At 45.4% G+C, this 18,471-nt stretch overlaps 1 protein-coding gene across 1 annotated transcript in view; it reads left to right on the top strand.

The window, feature by feature from the left end:
* Window positions 1-18,471, top strand: part of slc6a19a.1 (solute carrier family 6 member 19a, tandem duplicate 1) — a 62,092-nt gene that overhangs the window by 16,473 nt on the left and 27,148 nt on the right. Inside the window, exons 2-5 of the mRNA XM_068055170.1 lie at window positions 2,020-2,160; window positions 11,077-11,214; window positions 14,483-14,664; window positions 17,757-17,867. Of these exons, the coding sequence (XP_067911271.1) occupies window positions 2,020-2,160; window positions 11,077-11,214; window positions 14,483-14,664; window positions 17,757-17,867 (572 nt within the window). The remainder of the gene's footprint in view (window positions 1-2,019; window positions 2,161-11,076; window positions 11,215-14,482; window positions 14,665-17,756; window positions 17,868-18,471) is intronic.

The raw sequence follows: 18,471 nt of genomic DNA on the forward strand, positions 1-18,471 counted from the left end.
AACCCACGCGGTCACAGGGAGAACTTGCAAGCTCCGCACAGGCAGTACCCGGAACTGAACCCAGGTTGCTGGAGCTGTGAGGCTGCGGTGCTAACCATTTTAATGTAGAAATACTTAAGGGGCCAATCATTTAGGACTGAGATGAGGAGAAATTTCTTCACTCAATGGGTTGTGAACCTTTGGAATTCTCTACCCCGGAGGGATATGGATGCTCCATTGTTGAATTTATTTAAGGCGGAGATTGACAGATTTTTGATCACTCAGGGAACCAAGGGATATGGGGAGTGGGTGGGAAAATGGATTTGAGGTAGAAGATCAGTCATGATCATATTAAAAAGAAAGAAAGAAATACTTGCATTGTTATAGCGCCTTTCACAACCACCTGATGTCTCAAAAGCACTTTACAGCCAACAAAGTACTTTTTGATGTGTAGTCACTGTGTAGGAAATGCAGCAGCCAGTATGTGCACAGCAAGCTCCCACAAACAGCAATGTGATAATGACCAGATAATCTGTTTTTTGTGATGTTAATTGAGGGATAAATCTTGGCCAGGACACCAGGGATAACTCGCCTGCTCTTCTTCAAAATAGTGCCATGGGATCTTTTATACCCACCCAAGCAAATGGGAACTTCAGTTTAACAACTCATCTGAAAGATGGCATCTTTGACAGTGCAGCACTCCCTCACTACTGCACTGGAGTGTCAGCGTTGATTTTATTTTTTACTCAGGCCCTGGAGTGGAACTGGAACCCAGAACCTTATAATCTAGAGGTCAGAATGTTACCACCTGAGCCACAGCAGACATAGTTGAGCAGCAAGTTGCTGTCTGAAGGACATCCTACAATGCAGCACACTCCACAGGGCACCTGGGACCTGTGTGAACAAGGCAAGCGACTATGTTTCTCCTTAACCAATCGGATTGAGGAATCGTTAATGAGAAGCGCAGTCTGAAGCAGGAAGTGTAAGTTCGAATAGTGAGCCTGAGTCCACTTACCTTAATTCCAGGACCTCCTCCATGGCTGCAGCGTCAGGCCTCCCACAGTATCAGCAGTGGCCACCATTCCCAGTGGCACTTCTGGTACTGCTGAGCTACCGGCCCTTCAATTGGCCGGCAACTCTTGGAGGTGGAATCTTCTCCTTTAAAGGCACGGTAGCTCTGATGGCTGGCCGTTAACTGCCTGCTTGACATTGAATTCCATTGGGGCTTCCGAAAATGGCCATGCTGGGGTTGCCCCCGGTTTTCCGGCCTGTGGACGGGGCAACCACTGCGGCCATTAAATTCAGCCCACTATCTTGGTTAATTGAGGATAGGCTGGAGACAACTGAAGGATAAGTCAGAAAAATGAATCATTCAACCCTTTAGCTTATCTTCAATTTAGCAACAAAATGTTATTACTTAAACAATGTCAGCACTTTTGTTGACCAATGTATGAACATATGGATTATAAATGAAAACTGCAATCCAAACTGTTTGCCATAGTTGTAAATTTGTGCAATATGTTTGTCTTCACCTCTTTAATGACCCCATGTCAAATTGAGTTATGATGGGTATGCGATAGCACAATGGATTAAATGCTGATCTTTTGGTACTATTTCAACCTAGACGAATGGACTAATGGATTTCTTTGTCTGCTGGCTTAAGAATTCCACGTGGAATCAGTTTGGACAATCTCAATTCAGTTTACAAGGGCATGAGCATACAGTACCAAATTGCAACAAATTTGGCTCTAATTACCAGTCTTCTATACATAGGATCAATGGTGTGGGAAATGAGAAGAAATGGCACAGAGGGGTATTAGGGGGCGTTCTTCTGAGGGTAAGGTTGAGGCACACTGCTGGGGCAGATTAAAGGTACTATACTGGACGTGGAATGCTTGATGCTGACACTGGGTACGCGAGTGGAAAGTGTTCCATTCTCAGCACCAGGCATCCTTGATGAGCTCAAAAATGTTGAAGAGGTGGGGAGGTGAATTGTTCCATTTCCGTTGTTGCCTCAATACATTTTTTTCTCTTTTTCAGGGGCATTCATGATCCCATTTCTCATCTTACTGGTGCTTGAGGGTGTCCCACTGTTGCACCTTGAGTTTGCCATTGGACAGCGTTTACGGAGTGGCAGTGTGGGGGTCTGGAGTTCTATTCACCCTTACTTGAAGGGAGTGGGTAAGTTACTAGAGTTTGAAATGGCAAATGCGAATGGGACTATTCATAACATATCCAAGTTTGCTGATGATACAAAGTTAGGTGGGAAAGTAAGTTGTAAGTGAGGCACAAGGAGGCTGCCAAGGAGTATGGACAGGTTGGGCTGGATTTTATGCTATCCCCCACAGTGAGTTTGGTGGTGGGGAGGGGATTTAATGGGGTGAGATAGTGGTGGGTGGAAACACCACCACCTTCCCGCCTCCACCCCAATTAATTCAGTAGTGGGAAGACCCATTGAGGGCCTTTCCGCCAGCCTCCAATTGAGGCCATTAAGTGGGCAATTAGCCCAGTGAAAGGCAGGCCTGCTGCCATGTGGACAGCACAACTGTGCAGGTTGCTTGCCAGCTCCTGAGGAGGGGGTGGGTCCCTCATTCAAAGGCACGGTGCCTGATCGTGGGCCCCACCATTGGGAAGGGTGTGGGGGGGAAGCCCGCTGTGAGATACCACCTTACCCTTGCTGCCGATCCCTCTACAACCTCCCCCCATCCCCCTCCACCCCATAACCCCTACCCTGCAAAACCCCTCCCGCTATGATTCACCTGTGGCCTGGATTCCTCAATGATTCTAGGCCTTGGGTGAGTACTCTACCGGCAGCAGCCACTGCCTCTGCTCAGCCTCTGATTGGCCAACACCTCTCAGTTTGCGGGACTTCCATCGCCGGGGTCCTTAACCCCAGGGAAGGCTCACTGCTGCCCAGTTAAGTGCCTGATTAGCATGTGATGTGGCAGGCCTTCCCGTAAAGAGGCAACGCAGGATTCTCGCTGGCTGTTCAGCCGGTGGCCGAGATCCCCATTGTCTACATAAAATAATGATGATGTGCAATGTGATGAAATGTGAAGTTTCCCACTTTGATGGGAAACATAAAAATGCAAAATACATTTTAAAAGATGAGACACTGGGAAATGTTGGTATTCAGAGGGACCTGGGTGTCCTTGTACACAAATCACAGAAAGTTAAACTGCAGATACAACAAGCAATTAGGAAGGCAAATTTTAGCCTTTATTACAAGGGATCGGAGTATAAGAGTAAAGAAGACTTACTACAATTATATAGGGTTTTTGTGAGACCACACCTGGAGCACTATGAACAGTTTTGCAGTTTTGATCTGCTTACTTAAGGAAGGATATACTTACCTTGGAAGAAGTGCAACAAAGATTCACTAGACTGATTTTTGGGTTGAGAGGATTCTTCTATGAGGAGATATTAAATAGACTAGGCCTATATTCCCCAGAGTTTAGAAGAATGAGAGGTGATCTAATTGAAACATATAAACCTCTTAAGGAACTTGACAGGGTAGATGCTGGGGGCATGTTTCCCCTGGCTGGGAGTCTAGACCTAGTGGTCCCAGTTTCTGAATAAGGAGGAGGTAATTTAGGACTGAGATAAGGGGCATTTTTTCATTCAAAGGGTTGTGAATCTTTGGAATTCTCTACCTCAGCGAGCTACGGATGCTGAGTAGTTGAGAATATTCATGACACACATTGATAGATTTTTGTGTATCAAGGTATATAGGGATAGTGCAGGAAAGTGGAGTTGAGGTAGAAGATCAGCCATGATCTTATTGAATGGCAGAACAGGCTTGAAGGGCTGAATGGCCTACTCCTATATTTTATGTTCGTATGCAATGATTTGATTGTAAGGATCGAGATCTTCAAATGCAGATTTTCTCTGTAATTTGCCTGCAGCATTTTGGCCATTTCCCACATACATCCAGAAGCAACTTAGCAATCTGCCTAAACACAAATTTAGCCTGTGAGCTCACAATTCTTGGCCCCACTTACAGATTTAGAATTAGCAGGCAAATGTTTTGAAATTTGACGGAAAACAACAGGAGCCCAAACACCTATTCAATCTGCAGTTTTTGAAATTTCTTTTGTGTCCAATTCAGACCCATAAAGGGCGACAAGTACATAAATTGGAAAGGGAGAGAGAGAGAGTAGAAACTGACTTGCTATAGCAAAAGGAGGAGCGTGTCCTCAGTGATGAGAATCCCCAGATGTTCTGACAAATCGGTGAAGCTGTTAGTGGCACAACTAATGGCGAGAAGGATGCATAAGCAATAGTATTGTTCAATAACAGCCTCCTCTATGCAGTATCCAACTCAGGGACACTCCTGTGCTGCATCTACCATTACTTTCGTAGTGGCTTTGTTTCCCATGGTCAGGTTACAGGTGCTAATTGGAAGAAACTGTGGGGATTGCTTGGCTATGTCCAATCACCCATTTACAAGTGGCAGGATTGGGCACAGGGCAGACAGTTATGAGGAAGGTGGTTTTGAGGGTGTAAAATTCTGATGGCCATTTGTTGGCTTAGGAGTAAGACCCATTGACAGATTTGAAAATGGGCTGCATTTCCAATGCATTTAAAAATGGGCCTGAGCTCGATTTCGATCCAAGCACAAACAAATGGTATTCTTGTTCAAAGCAATCTTGCACTGGGGTTTTACATGAAATTGATTTTGGGAGTAAATGTTGTAAAAAAATCTAAGCACTAACTGCAGTATTTTTTCAAGTTGTAAGGAAGTGTGTCATAGCCTGAACAACATACTACGGCAAAGTAGGAAAATACGTTAAGATAATTTGATTTTTGTAATATTGCTAAAATATTGTTGCTTTCGTATCAAAATCCTGGAAATACCTTCCTAACAGCACTGCCATAGAGTCATAGAGTTATACAGCACAGAAACAGGCCCTTCGGCCCATCGTGTCTATGCCAGCCATCAAGCACCTATCTATTCTAATCCCATTTTCCAGCACTTGGCCCGTAACCTTGTATGATATGGTGTTTCAAGTGCACATCTAAATACTTCTTAAATGTTGTGAGGGTTCTTGCCTCTACCACCTCTTCAGGCAGTGTGTTCCAGATTCCAACAGGGTGAAAAAAAAAATTCTCAATTCCCCTCTAAACCTCCTGCCCCTTACCTTAAATCTATGCCCTCTCTGCCCCTCATAATTTTGTATACCTCAATCATGTCCCCCCTCAGCCTTCTCTGCTCTAAGGAAAACAACCCTAGCCTTTTCAGTCTCTCTTCACAGCTGAAATGCTCCAGCCCAGGCAACATCCTGGTGAATCTCCTCTGCACCCTCTCCAGTGCAATTACATCCTTCCCATAGTGTGGTGATCAGAACTGTACACAGTACTCCAGCTGTGGCTCAACTAGCGTTTTATACAGCTCCATCATAACCTCCCTGCGCTTATATTCTATGCCTCAGCTAATAAAAGCAAGTATCCCATATGCCTTCCTACCCACCTTATCTACCTGTGCTGCTGCCTTCAGTGATCTATGGACAAGTACACCAAGGTCCCTCTGTACCTCCTAGGGTCCTGCCATCCATTGTATATTCCCTTGCCTTGTTAGTCCTCCCAAAATGCATCACCTCACACTTCTCAGGATTAAATTCCATTTGCCACAGCTCTGCCCATCTTACCAGCCCATCTATATCATCCTGTAATCTAAGGCTTTCCTCCTCACTATTCACGACACCACCAATTTTCGTGTCATCTGCAAACTTACTGATCATACCTCCTTTGGATGTCATGGTCCCACATGGACTGCAGCAGTTCAAGAAGGCAGCTCACCACCACCTTCTCAAGTAAAGGCCTGCTCGGGTCTCCAAATGAAACCTGACCCGAGCCCGACAGAACCACATCTGACCTGAGCCTGACCCGACCCGAGTCCTTTCATTTTTTCCCGCACCCAACCCGACCCGACCACCAGAATATAATTAACTTTATTGACGAGGTTGTGCTCTACCTTGGATGGAATCGCTCACTGCAGACTAGTGCGGAGTGTTTCCTGCCTTAACGTCCTGGCTGTCACCGTGTCCAACCTGGCCCAACCCGAGCCCGAATGTCGGACCCGGAAGAGCGACCCGACCCGACCTGCACTCGTTGGGTTTGGGTCAGGTAGCCATGCTCTATTCTCAAGGGCAAGAGCCAGCGACGCCCACATCCTGTGAACGAATAAGAAAATTTAACTACAGGTCAGATTATTAATATCAGTGAATTTACACTGATGAATAATGCAAACAGATGGTGTGCTCACCTGCAATTCCTTTGTCCTCTATTTTAGAAGAGTTGTTAATCTGTTTAGAATAAATCCTCTGGTAAAATAGCAGAGAGAGGAATTTCAGATGAACATGCTAAGCACCTATACACTAGTATTCCACCAACAAAGTTTCAAGTCCTAGCTATACATGATTATGATATTATTGCTATCACAGAGACATGGTTGAGGGAGGGGCAGGACTATTCCAGGGTATAGACTCAATATTCCAGTATATAGAATCTTCAGGCGTGATAGGGGAGGGGATAAAAGAGGAGGTGGTATTGCATTGTTGATCAAGGAGTCAATTACTGCAGTAAGGAGCGATGATGTCTTAGAAGGTTCCTCAAATGAGGCCATATGGGTAGAACTTAAGAACAATTTGGACGGCACAGTGGCGCAGTGGTTAGCACCACAGCCTCACAGCTCCAGGGACCTGGGTTCAATTCTGGGTACTGCCTGTGCAGAGTTTGCAAGTTCTCCCTGTGACTGCATGGGTTTTCGCCGGGTACTCCGGTTTCCTCCCACAGCCAAAGACTTGCAGGTTGATAGGTAAATTGGCCATTGTAAATTGCCCCGAGTGTAGGTAGGTTGTAGGGAATATGGGGTTAGTATAAATGGGTGGTTGTTGGTCGGCACAGACTCGGTGGGCCGAAGGGCCTGTTTCAGTGCTGTATCTCTAAATAAATAAAAAATAAATAAAAAATAAATAAATAAAAGGGGGGCAATCACTTGGCTGGGAGTGTACTACAGGCCTCCAAACAGTCAAGGAGAGATAGAGGAACAGATATGTAGGCAAATCTCAGAGAGGTGTAAAAATAATAGGGTAATAATAGTAGGGGATTTCAACTTACCTAATATCAACTGGGGTAGTCTTAGTGCAAAAGGCTTAAAGGGGGAAGAATTCTTAAAATGCATTCAGGAGAGCTTTTTGAGCCAGTACATAGAAAGTTCTACAAGAGAAGGGGCAGTACTGGACCTAATCCTAGGGAATGAAGCTGGACAAGTGGTAGAAGTGTCAGTGGGGGAGCACTTCGGAGATAGTGACCATAATTCTGTAAGATTTAAGGTAGTTATGGAAAAGGACAAAGACAGGTCAGAAATAAAGGTACTGAATTGGGGGAAGGCTGATTTCAATTTGATAAAACAGGATCTGGCCAAAGTGGACTGGGAGCAGCTACTTGTAGGACCAGTGGGAGTCATACAAAGAGGAAATAGTAAGGGTTCAGAGCCAACATGTACCCGTTAAGGTGAAGTAGGACCATCAAGTCCAGGGAACCCTGGATGTCAAGGGATATAGAAGATTGGATCAGAAAAAAAAAGGAGGCTTATGGCAGATTCAGAGCATTGAAAACAGCGGAGGCACTAGAGCAGTATAGAAAGTGTAGGGGGGTACATAAAAAAGTAATTAGGAGAGCAAAGAGGGGACATGAAAAAACATTGGCAGTCAATATAAAGGAAAATCCTAAGGCGTTTTATAAGTATATTAAGGGCAAGAGGATAACCAGGGAAAGAGTAGGGCCCATTAGGGACAAAAGTGGCAATCTGTGTGTGGAGCCGGAGGACACAGGTGAGATTACTTGTCATCTGTTTTCACTGTGGAGAACGACGATGTCGGTATAGAGATCAAGGAGGGGGATTGCGATATACTTGAACATATTAACATTGAAAGGGAGGAAGTATTAGATGTTTTACCTGGCTTAACAGTGGATAAATCCCTAGGCCCAGATGAGATGAACCCCAGGTTGTTGTGTGAGGCAAGGGAGGAGATTGCAGGGGCTCTGACACAAACTTTCAAATCCTCTCTGGCCATGGGAGAGGTGCCAGAGGACTGGAGGACAGCAAATGTGGTACCATTATTCAAGAAGGGTAGCAGGGATAGACCAGGTAATTACAGGCCGGTGAGTTTAATATCAGTGGTTGGGAAACTAGTGGAAAAAATTCTGAGGGACAGGATTAATCTCCACTTGAAGGCAGGGAATAATCAGGGATAGTCAGCATGGCTTTGTCGGGGGAGATCGTGTCTAACTAACTTGATTGAATTTTTCGAGGAGGTGACTAGATGTGTAGATGAGGGTAAAGCAGTTGATGTAGTCTACATGGACTTCAGTAAGGCTTTTGATAAGGTCCCGCATCGGAGATTGGTTAAGAAGTTAAGAGCCCATGGGATTCAGGGCAATTTGACAAGTTGGATCCAAAATTGGCTCGGTTGCAGGAAACGGAGGGTAATGGTCGAGGGTTGTTTTTGTGAGTGGAAGCCTGTGACCAGTGCTATACCACAGGGATTGGTGCTGGGACCCTTGCTATTTGTAGTGTACATTAATGATTTAGACATGAATATAGGAGGTATGATCAGTAAGTTTGCAGATGACACGAAAATTGGTGGTGTCGTAAATAGTGAGGAGGAAAGCGTTAGATTACAGGACGATATAAATGGGCTGGCAAGATGGGCGGAGCTGTGGCAAATGGAATTTAATCCTGAGAAGTGTGAGGTGATGCATTTTGGGAGGACTAACAAGGCAAGGGAATATACAATGGATGGTAGGACCCTAGGAAGTACAGAAGGTCAGAGGGACCTTGATGTACTTGTCCATAGATCACTGAAGGCAGCAGCACAGGTAGATAAGGTGGTTAGGAAGGCATATGGGATACTTGCCTTTATTAGCCAAGGCATAGAATATAAGATCAGGGAGGTTATGATGGAGCTTTATAAAACGCCAGTTATCCCACAGCTGGAGTACTGTATACAGTTCTGGGCAGCACACTATAGGAAGGATGTGATTGCACTGGAGAGGGTGCAAAGGAGATTCGCCAGGATGTTGCCTGGGCTGGAGCATTTCAGCTGTGAAGAGAGACTGGAAAGGCTAGGGTTGTTTTCCTTTGAGCAGAGAAGGCTGAGGGGGGACATGATTGAGGTATACAAAATTATGAGGGGCATTGATAGGTTAGTTAGGAAAAGACTTTTTCCCTTAGCGGAGGGGTCAATAACCAGGGGCATAGATTTAAGATAAGGGGCAGGAGGGTTAGAGGGGATTTGAGGAAAATATTTTTCACCCAGAAGGTGGTTGGAATCTGGAGCACACTGCCTGAAGGGGTGGTAGAGACAGGAACCCTCACAACATTTAAGAAGTATTTAGATGTGCACTTGAAACACCACAGCATATAAGGCTGCAGGTCAAGTGCTGGAAAATGGGATTAGAATAATTAGGTGCCTGATGGCCAGCACAGACATGATGGGCCGAAGGGCTCTCTAACTCTATGACTCTATATCGTCCTGTAATCTAAAGCTGCCCTCCTCACTATTTACGACACCACCAATTTTCGTGTCTTCTGCGAACTTACTGATCACGTCTAAATCATTAATGTACATTACAAACAGTAAGGGTCCCAGCACCAATCCCTGCGGTACACCACTGGTCACGGACTTCCACTCGCAAAAACAACCCTCGACCATCACCCTCTGCCTCCTGCCACTAAGCCAATTTTGGATCCAATTTGCCAAATTGCCCTGGATCCCATAGGCTCTTACCTTCTTAACCAATCTCCCATGTGGGACCTTATCAAAAGCTTTACAGAAGTCCATGTAGACTACATCAACTGCTTTACCCTCATCTACACATCTAGTCACCTCCTCAAAAAATTCAATCAAGTTAGTTCGACACGATCTCCCCCTGACAAAGCCATGCTGACTATCCCTGATTAATCCCTGCCTCTCCAAGTGGAGATTAATCCTGTCCCTCAGAAATGTTTCCAATTTGGGGAATGTCATGGTGGGGAGGAGGCCAGAAAATGCCTCCGGGAGAGGGTCACCACGTACCCTGACGCCGGGAAGGCCTAGCCCGATATTGCCGGTGGCAGCGAGGCTTCGTGGTGGCACTCCCCCCCCCCCCCACCCCCCACTCCGCCGCTCAGCGACAGGATCGTCATTTAAATATTTTAATTAATTAAAATCAATGAATTAATGAGACCTATGTTCCTGCCATCGGTCCCGGTGCAATCTTTGTGCCACTGGCCAGTATTCCTGCGCCTTTGGATCCCCATCCGCAAACCGATGCTGAACACTGGTGAGGAGGGGGGAGGAGGTAAGTTTCTCAGTGAGGGATGGGGGGGAGCGGGGTCAAAGTAATATCATTGGTGCGGGGGTTGCTGGGAAGTGATATAGTTTAAAATATTTATGCACTATGGGGGCAGGGAAAGGTCAGGGGGACAAGGTAAGTGTTTTGCGGGGGAGAGAGCAAGTAATTAATTTAATTGTTGTTGAAGGGGCTGGGAAACAGACAGAATAAATGTATTTAACTTTTTTTATTAAATGTCTTTAAATATTTAAATGGAACGGTAGGGCTCAAAGCCCTTTCAAAATGGCATCAGCACCTACACACAAGCAGCTGACGCCAATTCTGGGGACTGACAGCCCACCCCTCCACATCATCGGGAGGGGCGATCCACCTCTTTAAATGAACCACCGCGCTTAATTTCACGACGGCTCCACGACGGCCATTGTTTTCGCCAGCCACTGAAAGTGGCGGCAGGAGTATGAATTTCAGCCCCCAGTCTCTGAATGTGAGGCTAAATTCCAAAACGTGATATAAACCAATATTTGCAATCCTGTTAACTTCAAATACTAGTTTATTCTATAACCATAGTTAAATCAATATTTGCAAATGTATCAGCACATAATTCATCATGGACAATGATAATTTATTAGTTCAATTATGTTGTACTGTCCATTCTCAATTTTTCAGAATGGTTTGTTATGCTGGTGTAACTATATACAATTGTTTTTCTTCACCTTGGTAGATTCATATAATTTATATTGACTCTCATTTCCTTAGGTATCGCATCATTGCTAGTTTCATTCCTGGTTGGTTTATATTACAACAGCATAATTGCCTTGGTTTTATGGTACATCTTTAATTCATTCCAAGATCCTCTGCCCTGGAGCAGATGTCCGATGACAGAAAATAATACAGGTACAGATTTATCTTCTATTTTACAAAATGTCTTACTTTTTCTCAAGTGCAGCACTTTATCCACAAGGATCAGCGGAAAATGACAGGGCTTCAAGTTGTGAAATCTGGACAGAATCAGAATAGGCAGTTGCCAAAATGTTACATGCATATTGCTAGCAGAATAATGTAACTCTGGTGAGCAGAACTGTAGAAGATGGTGGAAGTAACTGCCAGCTTTGCACTTGTGTCTGCCATTCCCAGGATTTCCCATCAGATGTGGCAGATGAGAGGGGGGGGGGGCTGTTGGGGGGGGGGCTGTTGGGGGGGGGGGGGCGGCACGGGGACTGCCAAGAATTTATCTGTGCAAATGTGGGCAAATAGAGTCAAAAAGCTGATAACAAAACTCTGTCATATGGCATAGTTTCCATAATTTGTGTCCTAGCAGCATTTGTCACAGGGAATACTCATGTATTCCATTGGTGAAATATTGCTAAGGGCAGCAAAGTGGGTATTTAAAGATTAAAGGTGCCAGAGTGTCTGTGTAATGAATCAAACCGGTGTATTTATTCTGTTTGAGTTGAGCAATTAGTGGAATTTGAAATTTAGAAATAGAGATTGTCTTTGTCTAACAAGGCAGGGTTCACCTTATTCCTCTTACACATCTTTTAATTTCTCCTTTCTAATTCCTGCTGCTAGATGATTTCTGCGTAGCAGAACATTCCCCATTTCAAGCACAGATTATTTAAGCTTTCTCAACACCAGTGAGCTATCCCCAGTGTTGGAGTAGCCTTCATAACCTCTAGGATCTTGGCGTCCATATCAGACATCACCAGCACCAGTGTGTTAACTCTAACTGTTAGGCACAAGAAACTTTACATGGCCATTGCCTACCTTCAGCTATTTGCCATTAAGACATTGCATTTATATAGCACTAGTGACATCCTCAGGATATCCCAAAGAACTTCACATTCAGTAAAATACTTTTGAAATATAGGCTGGAATTTTACACCACTCCAGCGAGCTGGATGGTGGCGAGGGGGTGGCGTAAAATGGAGTGGGAGGCTCCGGGAGGCCTTCCTGGCCCACTCCCGCCTCCACCCCACTTTACGTGGGCTGCGGGGGAGCGAGAAATGGGCAGCCCGCCCTAGGCCAATCGAGGCCCTTAAGTGTTGGCCACTTAGGGCCTTCACCCGTCTCCACGGGTATTTTACCCGTGGCAGGCAGGCGTCCGATAGACATAAAAGGCCGCCCAGCGATACCTGGCGGCCTTCCAGCGCATTGCGGGGGGCCCTGACCATCGGGCACTTCCCCAACCACCCCCAGGACCCAAGACACTCCCCCCCCCCGCGCAAACGACCACGATTGGCCGGCAGCTCATTGAGGCGTGTTAAAGTGGGATAACTAAATGAACCACTCAATACTCAGGTCTGTTCCTATCGTCAAATGGTTTAATGATTTACACCGGTGGGGAGCAAGATGCTGGGCACATCATACGCTTCTCCAATGAACAAAGGAAAATCCGCAACAGATATACAGTTACTCAGCCCATCCCGACTGGACACAATCCAATCATAATAGTTATTGATTGCATACATTATATTCATTACCAATAAAATTACTAATTATGCATCATGTGGTTGTGGGAACAGCTCATGGTACGCCCCTGACCATCTCAGGATTTTTTTTTTTTATTTATTTCATTTAGAGATACAGCACTGAAACAGGCCCTTCGGCCCACCGAGTCTGTGCCGACCATCAACCAGCCATTTATACTAATCCTACACTAATCCCATATTCCTACCACATCCCCACCTGTCCCTATATTCCCCTACCACCTACCTATACTAGGGGCAATTTATAATGGCCAATTCACCTATCAACCTGCAAGTCTTTTGGTGGTGGGAGGAAACCGGAGCACCCGGAGAAAACCCACGCAGACACAGGGAGAACTTGCAAACTCCACACAGGCAGTACCCGGAATCGAACCCGGGTCACTGGAGCTGTGAGGCTGCGGTGCTAACCACTGTGCCACCCAAATGTTTACCAAATCCCCTTATCAACTATCCTTGAATCTTCATAATGAATCCTTCTACCTTTATCAGGCCTGCATTCCTAGTTGCTTTGTGCAGTCCGCAATTAGACAGAGCCGCTGTCCTATGCACTGATATGAGGGGCCATCCTTGGTCAGGCTAGCAGTACCATTCTCTAACTGATTCCACAGTGCCTTTGATAAATGCTCCATTTTGTATGTATGTGTATCTATGTATATATCTATTTAGCTGCATCGGCCACAATTTTCCCCCTACAGGCAGGACTTCCTCCCTCAAGCGAGTGGAAGTCCTGCCTCTGAACAGCTAAAACCTGGGGACCCGTAAAATATGGGTTGGATCCCCTGGCTGGGCGGATGTGGGTTTGCCATCGGTGGCCAGCCGCCATCCGCCCGTTGTAAAATCCAGCCCATTGTCACTGTTGTAAAGTAGGAAGCATGCAGCAAGAACTGGATAGCATTCAGGTTTGGGTTCATAAGTGGCAAGCAACATTCGTGCCACAGAAATGTAAGGCAATGACCATCTCCAATAAGAGAGAGTTTAACCACCTCCCCTTGGCTTTCAATGGTATTAGCATCACCAAATTCCCCCACCATCAACATCCTGGGGGTTACCATTGATCAGAAACTCAACTAGACCAGCCATGGCTACTAGAGCAGGTCAGAGGCTGGGTATTTTGTGGCAAGTGACTCACCTCCTAACTCCCCAAAGCCTCTCCACCATTAGTCCAGAAAGAGTGTTAATGGCAGAATAATGAGCAGCTGTGTCTACATGAAAAACAGACACATGGTTAAAAACAAAATAATAAAAAAAAGAAAAATATTTTAAAAAGGCCAGTCATGCTCTGAAATTATTGAACTCAATGTTCAGTCCGCAAGACTGTAGAGTGCCTAATCGAAAGATCATGTGCTGCTCCTCGAGCTTGCGTTGATGTTCACTGGAACACTGCAGCAGGCCAAGGACACAAATGTGGGCATGAAAGCATGGTGGGTGTTGAAATTGGAAGCCACCGGAAGTTCGGGGTCATGCTTTCGGACTGAGTGGAGGTGTTCTGCAAAGGGGTCACCCAAGCTGCGTTTGGTCTCCCCAGTGTTTTATTTTAGCACTAAAGTGGGAGTCTGATGGAGAGAGGCTGTTGTGCTACCTGGTTGGAAAGATTAGGATTTTATTGGGCAAGCTCCTGGTTGCAGTATTCTCATGGCTATCACTATTCTCATCTACTATTTTTATTTATGTTTTAGATGTTGTAGATGAATGTGCCAGGAGCTCTCCAGTAGATTATTATTGGTACAGGGAAACCTTAAACATTTCAACTGGTATTGAAGATTCAGGTACTATCCAGTGGTGGCTGTTACTCTCTCTTATATGTGCTTGGGCTGTGCTGTATGTATGCACAATCAGAGGCATTGAAACAACTGGCAAGGTACTGTACAAATTTAATACATCTGTTTGTACAAATGTAAGTTTTCCATTGTGTAATTAAACAGCTCTGACAGTGCAATGGGCCTTAATTCTTTTCCTCATGCTCAGAATTACCCTTGGCAAACATTTAATGGGATATTATTGCATCTGAAAAGTGTGTACTGCCATTTCATCTTATACTACTTAGCTACATATGTAATGTAATGTCAATTTGTATTACGATGCATCATTAAAATATGCTATTGTGTTTTCTGGTAAACAATATCCATCAGAAGATTTTGCTTGTCTCACCCTCCCTGAGCAATAGCAAGTATCTTGCTTTAAAGGGGAGAAATCCAAGTTTTCTCCTCCCCTTCTCTCCTGAATGTGTCGACTCCTTGCTGGGTCACAGTTCCACAAACACTGGTCATTTTTTAATCTCAAGTATTCATGTGTCAGTCTTGATAGTTTTGTCAGGATATTTGAATGCAGAAGTTATCACAGCTAAGCCCAGTCCGATCCTCATCAGCAGACAACAGTCAATCTTCACTGTTGCATCTGTCACTGTAGCCAACCCACAGTCAGCATGTTAAAAGTGACAGCAGCTGGCGGGACTGATATTATTCACGATAATCATGATAATCCACAGCTGAGATGTAATGCATTAAAATTATATTATAATCTGATACCCAATGAGCTTCGCTGATGGCTCACAGAGTTTGTAGAGCGAGTAGTTGAGCCACACGCACCAGGAAGGGCATGTTAGGCTGCAAACGTGTGTTGAATTATCTGATAAGAGAGTCGCAATTGGTCTCAGTGCTGCTGGAGTCTTCTTTGGCCTCCTTATCTCGAAAGACAATGGATAAGCGCCTGGAGGTGGTCAGTGGTTTGTGAAGCAGCGCCTGGAGTGGCTATAAAGGCCAATTCTAGAGTGACAGGCTCTTCCACAGGTGCTGCAGAGAAATTTGTTTGTCGGGGCTGTTACACAGTTGGCTCTCCCCTTGCGCCTTTTTGCCTGCCAACTACTAAGTCTCTTCGACTCGCCACACTTTAGCCCCGTCTTTATGGCTGCCCGCCAGCTCTGGCGAACGCTGGCAACTGACTCCCACGACTTGTGATCAATGTCATGGGATTTCATGTCGCGTTTGCAGACGTCTTTAAAGCGGAGACATGGACGGCCGGTGGGTCTGATACCACTGGCGAGCTCGCTGTACAATGTGTCTTTGGGGATCCTGCCATCTTCCATGCGGCTCACATGGCCAAGCCATCTCAAGCGTCGCTGACTCAGTAGTGTGTATAAGCTGGGGATGTTGGCCGCCTTGAGGACTTCTGTGTTGGAGATACGGTCCTGCCACCTGATGCCAAGTATTCTCCGGAGGCAGCGAAGATGGAATGAATTGAGACGTCGCTCTTGGCTGACATACGTTGTCTAGGCCTCGCTGCCATAGAGCAAGGTACTGAGGACACAGGCCTGATACACTCGGACTTTTGTGTTCCGTGTCAGTGCGCCATTTTCCCACACTCTCTTGGCCAGTCTGGACATAGCAGTGGAAGCCTTTCCCATGTGCTTGTTGATTTCTGCATCTAGAGACAGGTTACTGGTGACAGTTGAGCCTAGGTAGGTGAACTCTTGAACCACTTCCAGAGCGTGGTCGCCAATATTGATGGATGGAGCATTTCTGACATCCTGCCCCATGATGTTTGTTTTCTTGAGGCTGATGGTTAGGCCAAATTCATTGCAGGCAGCCGCAAACCTGTCGATGAGACTCTGCAGGCACTCTTCAGTGTGAGATGTTAAAGCAGCATCGTCAGCAAAGAGGAGTTCCCTGATGAGGACTTTCCGTACTTTGGACTTCGCTCTTAGACGGGCAAGGTTGAACAACCTGCACCCTGATCTTGTGTGGAGGAAAATTCCTTCTTCAGAGGACTTGAATGCATGTGAAAGCAGCAGGGAGAAGAAAATCCCAAAAAGTTGTGGGTGCGAGAACACAGCCCTGTTTCACGCCACTCAGGATAGGAAAAGGCTCTGATGAGGTGCCACCATGTTGAATTGTGCCTTTCATATTGTCATGGAATGAGGTGATGATACTTAGTAGCTTTGGTGGACATCCGATCTTTTCTAGTAGTCTGAAGAGACCACGTCTGCTGACGAGGTCAAAGGCTTTGGTGAGATCAATGAAAGCAATGTAGAGGGGCATCTGTTGTTCGTGGCATTTCTCCTGTATCTGACGAAGGGAGAACAGTATGTCAACGGTCGACCTCTCTGCACGAAAGCCACACTGTGCCTCAGGGTAGACGCGATCGGCCAGCTTCTGGAGCCTGTTCAGAGCGACTCGAGCAAAAGCTTTCCCCACTATGCTGAGCAGGGAGATTCCACGGTAGTTGTTGCAGTCACCGCGGTCACCTTTGTTTTTATAGAGGGTGATGATACTGGCATTGCGCATTTCCTGGGGTGCTGCTGGAGTAGGATGGGATCAATCATCCACTTTAAGTGGTCTGAGTATCTGAACATCCGAAAATCATGGGTCAGAAAAGACCAACTGATTTATCAAGTTGTGATACATGATGAGTGACGCATCACAGTTCGACAGTCCCCTGTTCACCAGCAGCCATGTAATCTCCAGGGATAGGCAAAAGAAAAAAAGCCAATTATGGTTGAAAAATCTGGAAAATTCATCTCCAAGCCCCTTAGCTGATTAGAAACTTATGATGTTACTGGATGAATGATTAGTACATTTGCATCAAATTCCTCTTTGCTGTTTCAATGGAAATGTTAATCTATTTGAAATAAACACTAAACACTAAACAAATAAACACTGGTGGGGATATAATGGGGAATATGGGATTAATGTAGGATTAGTATTAATGGGTGGTCGTTGGTCAGCACAGACTCAGTGGGCCGAAGGGCCTGTTTCAGTGCTCTGTCTGTATGACTGTGACTATGACTAAAATAGTGCGGACAAGAGGTCATTTCAAGTTCGCGTGTTTATATTCACTAGTAGAAGAACGATGTTAATGAAAGTATCTGAAATTTAACCAGAATGTATGAACTAACTGCCTGACATATTTGGCTGCACTGGAGCAATACTTTTAATCTTTTTTCTTTTCCTCCAGGCTGTATATGTTACTTCTACCCTCCCTTATGTTGTACTTACAATTTTCTTGATTCGAGGGCTCACACTAAAAGGATCCGTTGATGGAATAAAATTTCTCTTTATACCAAAAGTAAGTATTTTTAGCTCTTTTTCTTTCCTTTTCAGGTTTTGAAACTTTTATTATGCCTTCTTTTATTGAAATGAAATATGGAGGTAATTTTAACTCAAAAGAATGGGTAGATTGGGCTTGGGTCAGATGTTAAAATTTTCAAAATCTCAAACCCAACTCCAACTTGCCTCCAAGGTGCCTGCTTTCGGTTTTAACAGAGGCAGGATGTTGGGGACAGGCAACCCCAGGAGGCGGGTTAGTCAATTAAATATAATGAGGCTGTGTGCCTCATGTTTAAACTGCCTTCCAGATTTAACCTTGATTGGCTGGGTTTCCCTGGCTTCGGGAAAGGTCAATGCTTTTATAGCACTGCTTGTGGGCCAAAGGAGAAGACGTGCTTTCTGTCAACCCACAAAACTTACCTGCTTTTCTGCTCACTACCAGACCCCCACCCTGTTCCTTATGATCGGATGCACCCCCACGCGGGATTGGGATCGGGCTGTCCCTCAGTACAAAGAATGCCCCCCACAATCAGAACCCCCTGGGATTTGGTATCGGAGATTGGATCTCCTCACATCGGTGACCACTCTCACTCCTCCATGATCAGACCCTCCACCCCAGGATT

The sequence above is a fragment of the Heterodontus francisci genome, chromosome 2, assembly GCF_036365525.1.
Source record: "Heterodontus francisci isolate sHetFra1 chromosome 2, sHetFra1.hap1, whole genome shotgun sequence".
NCBI classification, from domain to species: Eukaryota; Metazoa; Chordata; class Chondrichthyes; order Heterodontiformes; family Heterodontidae; genus Heterodontus; species Heterodontus francisci.